General features: G+C 35.8%; 1 protein-coding gene across 3 annotated transcripts in view; it reads left to right on the forward strand.

Moving 5' to 3' along the window:
• Cul3 (cullin 3) overlaps positions 1 to 20278 on the forward strand; it is an 82323-nt gene that overhangs the window by 8187 nt on the left and 53858 nt on the right. Inside the window, exons 2-3 of one of the 3 annotated variants that reach the window (XM_050161089.1) lie at positions 12666 to 12863; positions 13944 to 14039. In XM_050161089.1, the coding sequence (XP_050017046.1) occupies positions 12666 to 12863; positions 13944 to 14039 (294 nt within the window). The remainder of the gene's footprint in view (positions 1 to 12665; positions 12864 to 13943; positions 14040 to 20278) is intronic. The other 2 variants (XM_050161090.1, XM_050161091.1) reach the window with 2 other exon arrangements.

The following is a 20278-nucleotide window of genomic DNA, read 5'->3' on the forward strand; positions in this document are numbered from 1 at the left end:
TTTTTTGAGACAAGATTTCTCTGTAGCTTTGGAGCATGTCTTGTAGCTTTTGTAGACCAGGCTGGCCTCGAACTCATCAGAGATGTGCACGCCTCTGCCTCCCAGGTGCTGGCACCACTTTAAAGGCATACGCTACCACCACCCAGCTAGTTCAAGTCTTAATTTTATCCATTACATGTCAGAATGTTTATTTGTTTAAATTAAAATGCTTATGTGTTACTGATGTGAATCAGATACTGGATCTACAGTAATAACTCTGATCTTGGCCGCTTGTGCATTACAGTAACATTCTCTCTTGGACAATATTGGCTAATAGAAATCTCAAAACACCTAACGTGTCACGTGTTAAACCATGAAGATCAGAGGAGGATGTTAGATCCCCTGGAACTAGAATTATAGGTGTTTGTGACCTCTGGGTGCTGGGATGCAAATTCCAGTCCTGATTATTGAACAGCAAGTACTATAAACTGTTGGGCCTTTTCTCTATCCTTCATACCAAGTTCATACACAAAACTTTTAGAATAGTACTGGAGGACAAATAAGCATTATAAGCAGATATAAACGGTTGCTATGTCATTATTGTTCTATTTTTTGGTTGGTTGCTTCTTGCATTGTATTCATGACCTCAAGGAGACCAAACTATGGCATTGTCATTATCTCCCCTGCTACCAGTTGTCCCATTATTCTTTTCTTCTACAGAACAAAGACAAAAGGATTAGCAAAACCCATCTTGGATGATACTACCTATTTGCCTTCATTGCTCATGTTTTCTAGGCTGTGATGAACAGAAAAAAATTGAAAGACAGTGGTCACTAATTTAGACAGACGCTCAAAGCTTTTGCTATTGGAAAACATTCCTTTTAATGTTTTAATGCCAACTGAAATTCTCAAGTGATTAAGTAAAATTTGTTGATTTGACTTATATTTTTAAGATTTAGAGTCTAGAGAAAAAAAAGAACTTTTTTTTTTTTTTAATGAAAAGTGCTGAGCAAGAGAACAAAATCGTCAAAGGGGAGAAAATGTAAGACTTCTTGGAGATACTCTAAAACAGCAAGGCAACATTACTAAGAAGGATCCTTAATACACTGCTTGCAGTTTATTCTCTAAAGTAGCTCTATTGATATATCCTCTCCAAGTAATGAACCTTGTTTTCCTCTTTATGTCCAGGTACTCTCCATCTCCAACAGAGAGAAGTCATTTCATACAATTAGTAAACTGCTAAGTGTTGAACACCTACTTTATTCTGGATTTTGTTTTAAATATTTTTGGCTGATCTCAAATCCTAAAGACAAGCTTTAGTTGACATTTTTACTCTTGTTTTAAATCCAATTGGGAGTTCTCAGAGAACTACAAATGTATGTAATAATATATATATACACATAGAAAAGGTAGAGGCAGAATTCATATCCAAGTGTCTGACTCAAAAAGAATGCCATTTTCCGTTAGACTACCAGGGGTGTCCATCCTTTGGATATCACTACATTGTATTCTCATCTGTAGAAGTATTGGGTCATATTCTTAGCTGTCCTAGCATGCATGCATGCAACCCGTGGGACCCAGGTTGATCTTACATGCGATACTACATATTTATGTTAAGTGTTTTCTAGATTCTGGAATAATATGCTTTTTCAAAAGAAATATACTGGAAAAATAATTCCAAGTTGGTTTAAATTATTGGCTGATAGCTGGGTGATGGTGGTGCATGCTTTTAATCCCAGCACCCGGAAGGCAAAGGCATGTTAGTTCTAGTCTAGCCTAATTTACAAAGCAAGTTCCAGGACAGTCAGGGGTACACAGAGAAACCCTATCTTGAAAAAAAAAATTGACTGGTGACATGTCTAGGAGTCCTGGGGCTTATCCAGTGTATGCAGCACAGTGCAGTTTATCATAAGTGTGTACTTAGAAATACTATTACTTGCAGTCAACATGGTTAAATTACTTCAAAAAAAATTTAGAGTATAAATGAAATGATTTTAAAGCACAAGGATTACAGAATTCAGGTAATAATTTTCTTAGTATTTATGAATGAAACATGAAGTATAGTTTTTTGTTGTTTTGTTTTTTTTTTCCCTGCGGCATGGCTGAGAAGTTACATCTTCTCAGATGAATTTTTCTTTTTTACCATACCAGCCCCAGTTCCTCCTCCCACCTCTCTTCCCCCCCCACCTTCCTCCATCCCCCCCCCCAATCTGCTCCTCAGAGAGGGTAAGACCTCTCCTGGGAAGTCAACTAAGTCTGTCCCATCATCTCACCTCATTGAGGCAAGACCAATCTCGCCCCCCTGCCCTTCCTAGGCATAGGCCCCCTGAATACTTGTGACAATGGTGTGACTTGGGAAGTATGTGGAGCCACTGGCAGCGGGACTGTGATCTAACCCTAATGCATGAACTTACTTTATGGAGCCCACTCTCTATGAAGAGATACCTAGATACGAAGTATAGTTTTTAAATGAATTAAATTGGCCAGATTTAACTATTTTCTCCTAAAGTATTTTGTAGTGTTTGTTTATGAACATGTGCATGTGTGTATGCATTCTTGTGTAATGCCAAGATCCAAGTTTGGTGCCTTTAGTCTCTTTTCCACTTTATTTATTTATTTAATTACTTATTTATTTTTGATTTTTTCAAGACAGGGTGTCTCTGTGTTACAGCTTGTCCTGGAACTCACAGAGATCCTCCTGATTAAAGGCATGTCCCACTGCTGCCTGGCTTCTACTTTATTTTTTGAGATAGGTTTTTTTTATGATGTAGGTGGGTCTTCTATCTATCTGTTGCTTTCATTGGTTAATTAATAAAGACAACTGCTTGGCCTGATAGGTCAGAACATAGGTAGGCAGGGAAGACAGAACAGAATGCTAGGAGGAAGAAGGCAGCGAGGCAAACACTATAACTCTCCTCTCCAGATGGATGCAGCTTAAGATCCTTCCCAGTAAGCTACCACCTCGTGTTGCTACACAGATTATTAGAAATGGGTTAATCAAGATGTGAGAATTAACCAATAAGAGGCTAGAACTAATGGGCCAGGCAGTGTTTAAAAGAATACAGTTTCCATGTAATTATTTTGGGTAAAGCTAGCTCGCGGCTGGGAGCCGGGTGGCGGGAAGCAGCCCTCAGCTCTATCTACAGTTTTAGTTAGGGTTGCTATTGCTGTGATGAAACAGCATGGCCCTAGCAATTGGGGGAGGAATTTGACTACACTTTCTTATCACTGCTCATCATCAAAGGAAGTCAGGATAGGAACTCAAACAGCAGAGCTTGAGCTTGGAAGCCATACAGGTTTTGCTCATCATGGTTTGCTCAGCTGTTTTCTTACAGAACCCAGAACCAACAGCCCAGGGATGGCACCCATAGTGAGCTGGGCCCTCCCCCAACAATCACTAGTTAATGAAATCCTCTACAGACTCGCTTACATACAGCCCCACTTTATGGAGGCATTTTCTCAACTGAGGTTCCCTCCTCTCTGACTCTAGCTTATGTCAAATTGACTTAAAAAAAAAATAGCCAGTACACAGGCACTTTCATTGAACCTGGAGCTCGCTGATAAAACTGTGTTGACTGGCTAGAGAGCTCCAGAGATACTTTTGTCTCTACCTTCTTGGCACTGGGGTTACAGGTATGCATCATCACACCCAGCCTTTTACATGGGTGGTGGGAATCCAGACTTGGTCCTAATGCATTTTATGGACTGCGCCATCTCCTTAGCTCCTGATTTTAAAAAAGTTTGGGAGGACTGTCTTAGTAACTGTAACAGTAGACCATATATGAACAACTTAAAAAGAGCAAATACTTATTTTCTCATATTTCTAGAGGCTGGAAAGTCCGTGATCATGATATTCCCAAATTGAGTTTTCTGACAGGCTGTTCATTATTCCCAAGATGACACTTGGATGCCACATACTCCAGAGGAAAGGAATGCTCTTTCTTCTTTTGACCAAAAGCAAAGGGCCAAGATGGGTTAACTCCCTCCATCAAGCACTTTTATAAGGTTACCTAATTTTATCCATAAGGATCCACCCCTATAACCTTTATCCTGTAGGACTTAGTTCTTAGTATTGGTTTATTCTTCGACTTAAGAGCTTTGGAGCAGACACAAATACTCAAACCATAACAGGGACTTGAGAGAAAATTGGTTATTAATTTAACAGGTGGGGAGTTTGGAGACCAGACAAGGAGATTTCACGTTGGCATTTGCACCTTGATTTGTGGAAGAACCACTAACACCTGATTTTTTTTTTTTAATTAAACACTTGTTTCTGTGGACCAGACTGAAGTATGTAGCCATAATGATGTGTTGTTAATACAGGCCTTGATTTTGAATTTCTCAGTATGGATAGGCTTAATAATTTGAGTTGACGTGATACAATAGAGGGACCCTTGGGCTCCTTCATTGCTGTTACTAGTTTTGTGGTCTTTGATATGCCACATATTCTGTTTTGTAATTTATAAAATGCAGAGGTTTTAATTTGGGGTTTACCTTAGGCACATTCTACTTTTTCTATGTAAATTTAGGAAATAATGCTTGTCTAATCTTCTTGGAATTTATGTAAAACGATTTTGTCTCATGTGACATACATTATTTAGCCTTTCATAGGATTTTTCTCAAGTGGGAATGCTGTATTCCACTGGTGGTGGTGAAGTTCTCATATGAAGCAGTGAGAAAATTAGCTAATTTCCTGCATGTATCTTTTTGTGACCTGACAGTTTTAAGGTAAGGTTAAGCGGATTCAACAACATAATCTTTGTAAGAAATGTATGTGGTGGGTCTTCTGTCATAACTAATTACAATTAGGTCCATTCAAAAACCCAGCTAATAGTAGTGGCAAATTACACTTTCATTTGTTTCTCCCTTTGCTTACATGTAATTGATTCTCCAGTGTAGCTACTATTCGGTGTTGTCTTACATTTGGTAGAAGTTTTATTTAGGAAAAACTCTTTTAATTATTTAAAAAGCTAGTGATTTCAGCTGAAGGGGGAAATGATAATGTCATTGTTATTAAAACAACTGGCTTTAGATTATAGAAGTATAAATTTAAGTCATGCATTCATGTATTTTCTTTTGCAACAGCTACTATAAGATTCTGTCTTTTCTGAAACTATGGAAACAAGACTGTTGGTGAGATACTGGCCAGCTTTGTGCTTCAGTGGGAGGCAGTCTATTCACCCACCATTTATACTGCATTAGTATTGCAAGTAGTCTAGAAATGACTTAGCAGTACTGGGATGATTTATGTACCCAATTTTAGATAAATTTTGAACATTCTCAAAATTTGGTATATCAAAGGTTTCTTGAATCAGCTTTCCACAGATGCTGGGGACAAATGTACTTACATGATTGCATCTTGCTATGGTCATGTTGGATTATGAAATGTTTCTCATCTATAAAAATCATTCAAAAAATAATTGAAGTAGAATTGTTAATACTAGTAAGATCTATAAACAAATGGGCTTTGATAGACCAGTCTAGAAACTTAATCTTGTATTTGAAAAGTAAGTTCCAAAATTTCCAGATGTTTGGCATGATACCTGAGCATCCTACTCATGTGTTGAAAATTGAAATCTGAGCATAATTGAACCTTCTAAAAGTAGCTGTCTTATAAGTGAGGCCAATTTGGTGTAGATACTCTTATTTAGTGCTTTTGTGAAATTGTCCCAGGCTGCTGTGCTCTAATTGATAGTTTTTTCTCCTCATGACATAAATTATTGAGGTGATTTTCTTTTGTTGTTTTGTTATTTTTGACTTGGCAGACTTTTATTCCCAAATGGTCCCTATTTAAAAAAGAAAGCATTTAAGCAAGCATAAATGATTTTATACTAAAAGTCAATAGGCAATGCTTTCTTGTTTAGTAAAGGAAGAAGCAAATTTGCATTTATTAAGCAAAGGCTATATTCTGTGTGCTTTCATAAATGTTCTTAATTGCCACTCAGTACATCATCTCTCTTTTCTTCACCATAAACAGATGAGGAAAGCCAAGTTTGGAAATTTTAATAACTTGTTTACTCAATGTCTTTACCCTATGCTCTTTTCCTCAACGCTTGGATCTTTGACTTTGTTTCTAATGGTTCACATTATTTAAGAGATTAGTGCTAGAAAAATGAGGTTATTAATGATATTGTATGCCGTTGAATTCTGTCATCATCTTCCCTTTATCAAATCTTTCCTTTATCATCATTAACTAATGTCACTAGTTATCATGCCATGTATATATATATGTGTGTGTGTGTGTGTGTGTATGCATAAACACACATTTATAAATAATGGCATACAATAACGAAGGAGGAGAGACCACTAGGCAGAAGTGTTTATAGTCTAAGTGGGAGATTCCTTAGTAATTAGTGCTTCTGTCGTAAATGGTAAGAATACTGTGATTCCTCAGAAAAGTATACCAAGGAAACCTTGTTGAGGCTAAAGCTTCAACTAAGCTTAAATATTTTTCCTTGTTTATATATATATACATTAGCACACACACACCTCTGCCCTGTTGCATATTTCTGGTATTCACAAGAGACTGAAAACTCCTTGTACTTTGTACATAGTGGATGCAAAAATATGGTGTAATTCTACCCAAGGTTTTAATAATTACAGCACCTTCAAGTTGTATAAGTATGTAATAGACATCTTTTCAAACTCAGACCTTTGGGAGATATGCCATTTGAAATAGTATAGATGAGCATTATAGTTTTTTAAAGACAGCAGTTTTTATTGCTATTGCCTAATGAGGGAATTACAAAGTATTTAAGAATAATTATATATCTTTCCTTTAAAAAGAAGCTGTTCTTGTTGAAGGAATTCATTTTTTGTAGCTTGAACTTGATGGGGAAGGACACTATATTTATAATTACATAGCAGACATTAAGTGAAATTTTGTGGTGTGTGTGTGTAAACATGTACATTGTCCTCCTAAGGCTTTGGTTACAAAAAACTCCTGAATGGAAAGATATGAAGAATGCTGACTTTTGGTGTGGCCAGGGAAAATATCCAGGAGAGTATGGTACCTGAACTGGGTTCAGAATCATGTAAGAATCAGATTAAGAAAGGGGGAGTAGGGCAGATGAGATGGCTCAGTGGTTAAAGGCTCCTGCTACCAAGCCTCATGACCCGAGTTCAGTCCCTAGGACCCACATGGTAGAAGGAGATACTGATTCCTGCAAGCTCTCCACTGATTACGTATACGTTCATCCCTACTCTCCAGACATGCACACATAAACAAAATAAGTCAAATGTAAACAAACCAAACCCACTGGCTAGGAGGTGGATAGAGCGGGGTTCTGTGACTGGAAACACATTAAGAACCCTTAACTGTATCTTGAAGGATGTCTTTGTCCCTTGAAAAGGTATTCCTTCTCCATCTTACCCCAGAAAAGGGTTTTGATAGGAAGGATTGTAAGATTATGCTTCTGGTTTGTAAAATTAAGTGACTTATAATGCTGTGACTAAACAAAAGAAGAATGCAGAGAAAGAGAAGATTTGGGCATGTGTGTAGTGGTGAATTTACTTGGAATGTACACATGGTTAGATCTGTTTCTGGAATTGGTTGGAAATATGAGTATAGGATCTTTAGGTTTTTGGGTAAAATTTGAGCTAGCAATATGGGCTAGGGAGCCACAAAAAGCCTGTCATGTATCTTTTTTTGTGATTTTATTAAGTTAAAAATATTAACACTCATGTGAGACAAAAATAAGCCCAGGTTGAGAATTCTGATTAAAAACTAGGTACTTGCCCTTTAGAAAAGAAGTACATACAAGCTGTATTTGCAAAATACTGTATATAGTTTGGGAAACTTTGGACTTCTTGCAAACAGTGGATAGTTATTGTAACCTTAATAATGAGTAAAGATGCATACGGGACCCATTATGGAGAGTGACAAAGCCAAAGAGAGTAATGGGGATGGAAATTATTTACATGGCTGATAGTATTGAGAGACAAACATACAGAGAAATAATGCTTTGAAGTAAATTTGCTTAACACTGATAGCCATTTTTCATAGTTATGACCTTCAGTCTTAGCTCTTACCTGTTTATATGCAGAGTTTGAAAACTTTCTGAATTTTGTTTGCAGAACACATGAGACTTGAAGAGATTCTATCTGCAAACACTCTTGTTCTGTGTTTATACTTATATACTGTGGGCTTATACTGTGCCTAAGGATGAATCATGCTAAATTTACTGACATTCTCATTTACTCTTTGTGACAGACAGTCTTTGAGATAAGTCATGTTATTAGACCTATTTTTGAAATGAGAAAATCAAGAGTTAAATGATTTGTTTAAGGTCCTGTGGTTTGACAGTGAGAAAGCCATGGTAGAATCAAGCCCTCCCCATCAAAACTTACGTTCTTTACTAGTGTAGCATATTGTGATTGTGTTTCTCGAGATAATCAGTCTGATACATTCTACATGTGAAATGTGAAGTGAGTCCAGTGGTTTGAATATTGTAGTATTTGGTGCTTTGTGATACACTATGTAATTTCTTTGTGCTTAGTGTTGCTTAGTTGATGATGATACTACTGTACTAATCACCAGAAGTAGCATGTTTGTCCTCTGACCCTAACCATTGCTCTACTTACAAGGCATGACATAGAAAATTCTACTTAGAATATTGAAAAACACCATATATATAATTTATTATTTTAACCATAAATATAAATTATAAATAACATAAATATAAAAATGTATAAATTAATTATAAATAAAAATACTTATTTAAAATATAATAAATATATTTATTGTATCATAAAATATACATATATATTTAATTTTGAGGTTGAGTTTCGAGACAGGGTTTCTATGTTGTAGCTTTGGAGCCTGTCCTAAAACTTGCTCTGTAGGCAAGGCTGGCCTTGAATTCACAGAGATCTTCCTGCCTCTGGCCCCTGAGTGCTGGGATTCAAGGCGTGCGCCACTACTGCCTAGCCAAATACATAAATTTTAAAAGTAGTTTATAATAATAGTGTGAGAATTTTAGGTAATCTTAGAAGCTTCTTTCGTAAGTTGTGCTGTATAGATCTGTCCTTGTGCGTTGTCTAGCTTATATTAGATAATAAGGAGCCTGAGGGGATCCTTTACACATATTTTGTGATAGAAGTATTTCTAGAGTTAATAAGTTCATTTTTTTCCTTTCACTGAAATTTTTCTTTATATCCTGCTTTGTATATTTGTTTTTTTAATGCTATGAGATGGTTTTGGTTTACTACAGTATTGATAGGTATCAATAGACTAAAACCTAATTGCAAGTGAGTTTGCGGCTGTTATTTTCTGTGTTGATTTGTATGTACATTATTATTATTATTATTATTATTATTATTATTATTTTGGATGTAAAAAGTTATATATAACCACACCTTTACATTTTTTAGACATGCCATTTTGTCTGTCAGGATATCTGATAAAAATTAGCAGTTTAGGCATAGAAGTAGATTCTCTTAACGTCTCTAGTAGACCTCGGATGTGAGGAGGATTTGATGGATGGATGGAAGTATTATATTAGCATTTTACATTTTGAAGCTTATCCCAAATTGTTAGACTGAGCTTGAGTCATCTGTTTAAGGATCCTTTTGACTCAGTTAGGTTAAGTGAAATAATTAGTTTCTAGACTCCTTTTTTCACACTTTTATGTATAAATAATGACTTGGAAAAAATTCCACTAACTCAGTAATTCTAACCCAGTTAGGGCTGTTGACTGACTAGTGTTTCCCAGATGGTAAATACTGAGCTGAGTAGACCTAAGTAATACAAAGTAATACAAAAGAGGTTCCTTGGTCGGGGTTAGCAGAAGGATCACTTAGTCAGCAACTACAAATACCTGTTATATACCAAGTTTATTTAGGGGCTATTAAAATTTTTCTGCCTTCATGAAGCTAACATGAAAAAGAAAAATAATAGGAGTAGATGGGAGGGGGTCAGTAATGAATGGAGGCTTCTGTTGTAAAGAGGATAGGCACTTAACTGTTCATTGGTAGCTAGCAGGTTTGAGACATTCAGATATGTCTGAGAGAAAAACAGACAGAGAGTAAGAAACACAAAAGCTAAAACAAAGTTTATGTATTCCAGAGAACAGTTGGGAAGTAGGTGTGCACAGAGCAGAGTGAACAAGGGAGAAAAGATGAAGTTGGGAGATGAGTGAGATCAAATGAGGCTCTGTGGGAGAACCTTACAAGCTTCTGACTTGAACTCCAGGGGAAATGAAGAGTCATTTAAGGGTTGTGAACAGATAAGTGACATGATTTGATTCATGTCTTCAGGAGATTACTTTCTGGAGGCCGGCCAAGAATTATTAAGTAGCTGTTAGAACTATGATTATATTAATGGAAATACTGTGAAGGGATTGTGCTCTCTGTGTTTTGAAGATAGAGAACAAGATTTGGATTTTGGTTTGGAATTGAAGTGAGGGGAATAGCCAAAGACGATGATTTTGCCCTTAGCACCAGGAAGAAAGAAGTTGGAAAATACTGCAGGGCAAGTGGAATGTGGGGGAAAAGATTAGGACTTGTCTTTGAATCTTGAGGAGTTTGAGATGCTCAGTAGGAACATTGAATGGGCAGCTGAAACCATTACTGTGCAAGAGAGACAGGGCCAGATAAGATATAGGAAATTCAAGAGTGACCTAGAAATAGGTGAGATCTCTAGAACATGAGTCTTGGATTGGAGGTGGTGGTAAGAACCAGAAGCAAACAAGTAGAAACTGGTGAAATGGGAAGAAAAGTAAGTGGCTATAGTGCTTTGAAGGTAAGTGAAATTTTGTTTTAAATAGTATAATTGGTGAGCTCTTTCAAAATACTGCTGAATAAGTCTAGTAAAATGAGATCTGAACTTTGATCTTTAGATTTATGAATGTAGAAGTCACTGGTGACTTTTTGACAATTCTAGTGAAATAGTAGGACTGAAAGTTATATTGTTGTAAATTAAAGAAATAGTGGGTAAATGGGACTTGGAGATACTGAATATAAAGGACCATTCCAATCCCTTGCTATTTACTTCATTAAAAATGGAAACAAGTGTTACAAGGATATGTTTTTAAGGTAGAAAACTGATAATTTTGGATGTAAATAGGGATGGTTTAGTAGAGAGGGAAAATCAATGATGGTGAGAAAGGTGTTTATCAAAAAAGAGATACTTTAGGAGATGACTGGCATAAAAAAAACTTCATTCTGGATGCATTTTGCTTAGACTTCCTGTTAAAATGCAGGTTGTTTCAATAGATCTGGATTCGGGTCTGATATCCTGCATTTGTAATGTTTACTTCTGGTTTCTGCACTGTACTTTTAAGAATTAACGGATTATATTGGCATAGAACCGAAAATGTTGGTGGGTATGGTCAGTTTGTATAGTGCCTCCCAGTTGTTTCTGTTTTCATTGTAACAGGTAGCATTTGAGCGAGGATATGGTGGAAAAATTATCAAGAAAAGTATAATCAGTAGACTAGAAAATTGGATTTATAGGGTTGTAGGAAAATTACACTTCGAGTTAGTTGATATGAATTTAAGCAGGTCAAATATAAATAATGTGTTACTAGTTTTAACTTCATGGGTTCATGTGAAGGAATGGGTTGGCTGTTGGAATTTTTTATTTTCTTTTTTATTGATATTTATTGAGCGCTACATTTTTCTATGCCTCCCTCCCTTCCTCTCCTCTTTCCCCTTCAACCCTCCCTCAAGGTCCCTGTGCCCCCAATTTACTCAGGAGATCTTGTCTTTCTCTACTTTCTACTTCCCATGTAGATTAGATCTATGTAAGTCTCTTAGTGTCCTCATTGTTGTCTAAGTTCTCTGGGATTGTGGTTTGTAGGCTGGCTTTCTTTGCTTTATGTTTTAAAACCACCTATGAGTGAGTACATGTGATAATTGTCTTTCTGTGTCTGGGTTACCTCACTCAAAACAATGTTTTCTAGCTCCATCCATTTTTCTGCAAAATTCAAGTTGTCGTTATTTTTTTCTGCTGTGTAGTACTCCATTGTGTAAATGTACCACATTTTCCTTATCCATTCTTCGGTCGAGGGGCATTTAGGTTGTTTCCAGGTTCTGGCTATGACAAACAAAGCTGCTATGAACATAGTTGAGCACATGTCCTTGTGGCACGATTGAGCTTTCTTTGGATATATACCCAAAAGTGGTATTACTGGGTCTTGAGGAAGGTTGTTTTCTAATTTTCTGAGAAATCGCCACACTGACTTCTAGAGGGGTTGTTGTACCAGCTTGCATTCCCACCAGCAATGCAGAAGTGTTCCCTTTTCCCCACAAACTCTCCTGCATAAGTTGTCATTAGTGTTTTTGATCTTGATCATTCTTACAGGTGTAAGATAGAATCTCAGAGTTGTTTTGATTTGTATTTCTCTGATGACTAAGGGTGTTGAACATTTTCTTAAGGGGCTGTTGGAAATACAGTGAGCAAATACAGTGTTGCAAATACAGTGAGCAAAAAAGGTTTAAGTGACTTGTGGATACAGAAATCGTGATTTTAAAATAGAGTGCTCTGGTATACTTAGGAATAGAGGAGAAGATTATAAAGGAGTGAATAAGAATGTTTCTATTAGCTCAAGCAACATCAGCTGTATCTTATTTTGCTAAAATACAATAGTTGTTAATGTCTATAAGTCATAGTCAAAATATTTAAGTACGAACAAATCCAGAAATATTCTCAACTTTTTTTTTCTTCTCTCTTTTCAATATTGCAGATGACCATGGATGAAAAATATGTAAACAGCATTTGGGACCTTCTGAAAAATGCTATTCAAGAAATCCAGCGTAAGAATAACAGTGGTCTTAGTTTTGAGGAGCTCTATAGAAATGCGTATACAATGGTTTTGCATAAGCATGGAGAAAAGCTCTACACTGGACTAAGAGAAGTTGTTACTGAACATCTCATAAATAAGGTACCCAATTTAAAGGACTGTTGCTAAACTGTAGAGAATACTTACACCCTCTTTTATTTTGACCAGAACATTCTTTTCAAGGCTACAGGAAGCCTATGCTTACATGTCACTATTGTAAAACCTTACTGAAAACCTATAATGGCTAAATCACAATTTATAATAAAGAGGAAGAAGAGAGGAAGTTTGTGGTCTGTGATGAATATATAATCATAATTATTGAAAAAACATGAATGAATTACAAATGGTTATTAAATGTTAATTATAGGTATTTCAACTAGCCTTTTCAGCTTTCTCTTCTGTATATTTGAAAATAAGAAAACTATATTACTGAAAAATAGTCTCTAAGACATTTACTCATTTTAGCAAAGTTTTATGGTAAATGTGAAATCTTTAAAGATAAATTAGTGGTTAACATATAATGTTTTCATTGAACAGAGTACAAAAAAACTAATTTCATTTATGAGATATCCTTACTACAGTGTCTTGCTTTAAGATTGTCAAATACAATGTGACATATTACAGATTTTTATATGATACATTTAAATTTTTTTGGGGGGGGAGCCAGAAATGTTTTGTGAGTAGTAAAATGAACTCATATTTCTAACCTGTGTTTTGCCACATTTTTTTGCAAGTCGTTCTATTACTACTTTTTATTTATTGTAATTGTTACTGAACAATTAGGAGAATAAGGTTTACATTTTGTTTACTCTAAATTATTTAGTAACATTTCTCCTGTGAATAAGGAAGTTCTCTTACATAACCAAAGAGGTATGAAGAAAACCTGACAGTGTAACATTAGTGTAGTTCCATGCTACCATCCATATTCAGATTTTACTGGTTGTCCTATGTAGCAGCGATGTCGTCTATAGTAATCTTTTTCTGATCCATGATCTGATCCAGGATCACTTACTTAGTTCCTCAGACTTTCGTCTGCCTGCCCTTTGGCAATTTTGAAGGTTATAGGTCAGTTGATTTATAGATTGTCCCTCAGTTTTTGGTTTGTCTGATTGTTTCCTCATGACTAGTTTCAGGTTGTGCATTTTTGGCAGGAATAATACATAAGTGATGTTGTGTCCTCAGTGCATCACATCAGGAGGCACATGCTGTCAGTTTATCCCATTATTGGTGATGTTAACTTTGATCACTTGGTGTCCGCCAGATTTCTTCATTGTAAAGGTACCATTTTTCCCTTTGTAATTCCTAAGTAAACTGTTCAGTGATAATTTGATACTATATGAATGTCCTATTCTTGTAGAAACTTCTGTGTGGTGGTTTCAGTGTTCATTGATGGTTCTTTGATGAGTCATCATTGTAGGGTTGCAAAAAAGCTTTCCCTTCATATCAGTCTTCTAGAATTTCTTTCTCTGGAAGGTGGGGTGGAGAGATTACATGAGCTAGGTAGTTTAGTATTTCAGGTCATTAAAAGCATTATATTCATCATGCAGTCAGATTTTTGTTAAATACCTGTCCTTTCTTTTCAGCGAAAAACTGCAGTAGATACACAGATAGTCTATACTGTTGCTTTTCTGGGTTGTTTTTACTTTTAATGAGAGGTGGTGCACTTTTAGTAATAGAATGAAACCCCATACATTAAATAGCAAATGAGTTGCATAGGTGATAATAGCTTAGGGACTTTGTGAAGGAAACGTTAACCTGAGCTATAAGATTTCATGAGAAAGGAGGATATTAAATCGGTTTTTTAAAAAAGATTGAGGGATATAGCCAAACACTGTGGGAGACACTCCAGTATAGCAAATAGTATATGGTATTAAAAAAGAACAACTGGTTACCCTTACAGCCAAAGGGATGTTAACGGAGGAGCATAATAATTATGGGATTAATGAATTATTATATAACAGAGCATAGGAAAAGATTAAGAAAGTTTTATTGCCTCACTGAAGAATTTAAATTTAATAGTGGAAGGGTTTAAAAGGTACAAGTGGGTGACAGTATAACAATATTTGGAGATTACTAAGAAGAATGAGATGAAATGTAGAATTGGGCAGGTGTTTACTACAGTCAAAAAAATCTTGAAAAATTTGAGAAAAAGGGTAGACTAGAAAAGAGTGAATGATGTCAGAGTTGTGGAAATAAGGTAGGCAAAATTAGTTTTCTCAGATTGTGGTGCATCTCACGGGAGTACCGTGATGCAGTCTAGAAAGTGATTAGCAGCACATAAAGGAGGGGGTGAGTTTTATTGCGTTACAGTGACAGTTTTTATTGTTGGAAAATACCTTAGAGGTCATTTTACATGTGAACCATAATTTCCTCAAATAAAAGTACATGTTTGTAGATACACTTGAAAATTTAGAACTAGTCCTGGAGATTGGGTATGTGGTAGTATGTATTGAGAACTACGCATTGGGTTTCAGGTTTCAGAGAATGAAGTGACAAGAGTCAAGGGATGAATGTTGAGGAGGAAACTGATAGTTGTCAGAAATAAGGAAGATTAATTCAAGAGTTAGATATGGAAAGGAAGAGAAAAGATGGGTGTTTTGCTTAAAGGTACTGAAGGGTGAAGAATTGGAATACTTGAGTTCTTAGATGTGGGATCAAGAATGATGGATAACTAAATTAAAGTTTTGTTCACATTTGTCAGGGAGTAATGACAGGAATGATCACAACCTTTGTCGTCCCCTCCCCTCCCATTTACTGTACATTAGACCCAGTCCTAGTGGGCAGGGCTAAATGAGAAAAGATACTTGACATGGTCCTTGTGAAGACTATACTAAAGAATTGACAATGGGTTTTATTTAGTAGGAGTTGGTTAAAAAGTGTAATTTGTAGCATTACTGTTATTTTAAGCTTTACTATTATTTGTAACTTGGGCACAGACTCAGAAAAACTGCAATCATGTGTTGATGAGAATTGTTTCATGCAAAAAGTAAAGAGGAGTGTGAGGTCACTGTTTAAATGAATAATTTTTGGAACCTGAACCGTGATTGAGTATATAACGAAGCCATTAGAATATTCCTGCCATGAGAAATGTTAAGACATTTTCGGCTTACGGTGGTCCCATAACTTGTCTCAGCTTGGACTGCCATCACAAATATCATGGCGCAGATGGCTTAAACAACAACTTTTCGCAGCTCTGGATGTCATATAGTCCAAGACTAAGATATCCATAGATTTGTTTCCTGGAGAGGACTGTTTGCCTGGTTTGCACATAACTTCTTCCTTGATGTATCTTTACTTGGCAGAGAGACTATGAATCATGTTCATGAGGGCTCTACCCTCAGTTTGTTCTTAAGGGCATGCATTCATGTTGGTTATTCTAAATTGTAAATTTAAAACTTTAAAGCATATACACTCTTCTGATTTTCTTTTTGTATATCATCTTTAATGTCTCCAGAATCTGAAATGTTACCTGTTCCTCCCATTACCCCATTCTTAACCAGCTGTTTCTAATGAGGAAGTCCACTGACTGCACATCTGTTGTTCTGTATGTCAAATGAATTAGGTTTTGAGCCTCTGCTAGCTAGTATCTTTGCTTTCTTTTCATTTTTGTTTTTCTATTCATAGTCATTGTTATTCTTAGGTAAAAAATAAAATAGCTGCAAATAGTGTTACTATACAAATGAGCAACTACCAAGAGAGAACTGTTAATTGATAGGGAGATCAGTATATAGAGTAGCTCAAAATGTTTGTCTCTGAGTTTAGGAAATATTAGCTAGTTCAGTGAATGTTTTTCAGCAATGCTAAACATGGTATAGTATACCATTATATTCTGCATAGAAACCAGTATTACCTATTATTGCATTGCATTTCATTTTTTGTTGCCTATAGTTACCTGAACTATCTGCATAGCATATCAGTAAAATAAGCTTTTTGTATCGTTGTATATAAGTAACTAAGGCCTATCTTTTCAGATTGAAGAATGTAAAGAAAATTAAATCTTTATATGGAGTCAGTATTGTTTTTTGATACAGTTTTTAGTACCTTGATTTGGAGATGAAAATAGTGAGCCTTCTAACTAGACCTGGATGGAGGTGGGTGGTCCTTGGACTTCCCACAGGGCAGGGAACCCTGATTGCTCTTTGGGCTGACGAGGGAGGGGGATTGATTGGGGGAGGGGGAGGGAAAGGGGAGGCGGCGGTGGGGAAGAGACAGAAATCTTCAATAAATAAATAAATAAATAAATAAGAAGAGGAGACCACGAATTTAGGAGAGGGAGGTTGGCATGGGTGAGGTAAGAAAGAGAAAAGATAGGGCAGAAACGATGTAAGTATATTTTAATTAAAGCTAACAACTTTAAAAAAAAAGAAAATAGTGAGCCTTTGACATTTGTTTAAACTCATTTGTTAGAGCCCGTTGTAGGGAAAGTACAGGATGAAAGTGGCTGATTATTAATTCAGGAAACAAGTTTTCAAAATCGAAGAAATTCCAAAAAATCCAGGTGCTATCTCTCATCTACTGCTGATAGTGTATTGTCTCTAGAATATTTCCTCCTAGGAAACTGAGACTCAAAAATATTAGTGAAATGTTTGAGAACATAGCAGAATATATGTGCCTTCCCATAAGAAAAATACTGTTCTATTTTAGTAAGGGTGAAAACTTTAGTTTCTCACACGTTTGTTCTCGCCCGTCTTTTCTAAAGAAAATAAATTTGAAAGCGTGCCTGAAAAAGTATTGATGCTTTCTGTAGTTAAGTTTTATACACCAGTTTGTGAGTGCCTCAGAAGTTTCCTTATAGTTTGACATGACAGAATTCAACAAACCAGGTATTTATTTGCCAGACTCTGAGTTGTGTGTAAGGAATATATTGGTAAAGAGAACATGTCTGATCTCCACTCATGCAATAAGCATGCTTAGTTAAAAAAAATACAATAAAAGCATGATAGAGGAAGAATAATGAGAATAGCTGTATGAATCAAGTTAGGCTTATTCGAGGAAGTGGTGATGTTTAAATTGGGACTTAAAGAATGAGCATGCCCTCAAAAGGAGAGGATTCTCAGCAGAGAGAATGCTAAATGTCTTGTTTTTCTGAGTCAGTCTCTGTCATACTCTTTAGTAAACTCATAAAGCACAAAGCAGCAGATAACCATATGTAGCAAATGCTTATGGCGAGATTCCAGTGAGACTTCGTTCTAATAGGCAGCAAGACATCCTTTATCCATTCCTCAAGTAAAGATACTGACAATCTGCTGTGAGTGGAGAAGTCTAAGAGTTCGTAGTTGCTGGGAACAGGACAAGATGAAGTTGGAGAGAAGAGTCAGAAGCCACCATGCCAGGCCTTGAAGCTTGCTTCATAATTATATGTATGTTCGAGCCAATTGTGGTTTAAGCAAATGGTGAAATGCTGTTGTATAAGTTATTATCCTACGTGTGTTGTTTGAAGAATTAAGAGGGCTTAAGAGTTGAAATGAAGAGGACTAGAACAAAGTAACCCAAAAGCTGATGATTTATACCAATGATGGTAATAATATACAGTAATACTGTAAGAGTTACAGAACACAGTTGTCAGATACATAGTATCTCACATATAGAGGGATTATTACTTGCTGATGATTGGTGTGTAAGGAACTTAGAAATGTTTAAAGTCAGCTTTGCTTTGTGTTTAGAAATAGTGATCATTAGTTTCTCTGGTTGTAGATAGGGTAAGGATGAAGCCAGTTTCCTTTGATGCTTACTATTTGGGATGTTAAATGTAACTGACAAGTCTCTAGGGTTATCCTGCAATAAAAAAAATTATCCTTCTGCCTTCTGAGCATCTGTTGAATAAGTACTTAGATGTAGCTGCATTGGGAAAGTACTAAGTAAAAATGACAACTGCACTTTTAAGCCTAATTCTTCTGCTAGTCATCTTGAATAAATGAAGCTGAGGTTAGAATTCAACTTTCTTATCTTAATTGTTTAGTTAAATAAGGATTATATGATAAATCTAGGGTTTGTTTCTTTTTCTAGTTTAAATTTTTCTTTTAAAGCTTTACCATTTTAATAATTTATTTGAGACAGAGTTTGACTGTATAACCCTGGCTGGCTTGAGAACTTGCTGTGTAGAACAGATTGCTCTTAAACCCACAGAGATCCACCTGACTCTGGCTCCACTTCTTCCTCTTCCTTGCCTCCGAAATTCTGGGATTAAAGGTTCTGCGTCGACATGCCTGGCTGATTCTTTGCTTGACATAGAGTTGACCTGTATAACTCAGGTTGGCCTCAGACTGGCTATCCTAAGCCTCCCATATTAGGACAGTAGATATGAGCCACCATATTTGGCACATTTAGGTTATTAAGACTTGGAAACACAATTTGTGATGCTTACTACTCATATCTAAATCATGTGTTTAGAATAAAATTTTTTCCAATAAGTCCAAGAAGAAACTATTTTGATGTGACTTTATTATTGTTTGTTTTTAATATTCAACATGTTTCTTAGGTTTGATTTTTTTTATTGGTACTAATACTTTTATTGATACCCTATAGTATTAATTAAATAATGTAATATTTTATGAATGAACCTATGGAAGCTTTGGATTGGGTATAGCTGAAGGAAAAGTTGTTAACTTTTAAAATGTAGGAGATTTTTACTGCTGTATAGAGCACATACTCTAGTAGGGTTTCAAAGTCTTTGTCCAAGCAGCTTATTCTTTGAATACTATTTTACTTTGATTGAATGGGAATAAGGGAGAATAAGAGGAGATTCATCCTGCTCATTTTTCATCATTCAGAGAACTGCTCAATGAGGACTTCTTCAAAGCCCTGGTTCAGGCAGTTGTAGTCTGTCAAGCCAAGCTCACTGCCTTTGTGTGCATTAGAGGTTCTAGATTCACATACTTAAATTGGTGGGTCATAAATCTGAACTTCATGATGCTGTAGCTTACAGATAGGAAAATTGGTACCATGAAGAGGGCATAGTTTAAAATTTTATGTGACTTTCTTTTTTGAATTGCTTTGTAAATGCAAAGTCTTATTTGTAGGACAAATAGTTTATTTCCATTTTTTAAAATTTGTTATTCTGTGTGGTAGAGTATTGTATTTATGTAAACTAATTTCTCAATATCGTGATTTTTCTTAAATTTTTTTTAGGAGAGGAGAAGTATAGTGAGGAGTGGGCCAAGGCCAAGGCAGTCTCTTTATTCAACCAATGAAAGCAATACACAAACAGGAGAATCTTCTACACCATTTCCCCTTTTTCTGTTTAACATAGTAAAATTACATATAACAAAACAGTTATCAAGCAAGAATTACAGTTACAATATTTATATCTATTTTATCTTTTATCATAACAAAGGAAAACTATAATTATAACTATCCATCCTTCAACTCCATCAGACTCCAGAAGGATATATCCTAAGTAAACAATGTTACCTAAGTAAACAAGAAGTAAGCAAGTTCCAAAACTCTAGAAATGACAGAGACATCTCACTGCTTGGACAGTCACCCAAAGTTCTTTTTTTTTTTTTTTTTTTTTTTTT

Source organism: Alexandromys fortis, unplaced genomic scaffold (assembly GCF_014885135.2).
Source record: "Alexandromys fortis isolate MF-2015 unplaced genomic scaffold, M_Fortis_MF-2015_v1.1 scaffold_98, whole genome shotgun sequence".
NCBI classification, from domain to species: domain Eukaryota; kingdom Metazoa; phylum Chordata; class Mammalia; order Rodentia; family Cricetidae; genus Alexandromys; species Alexandromys fortis.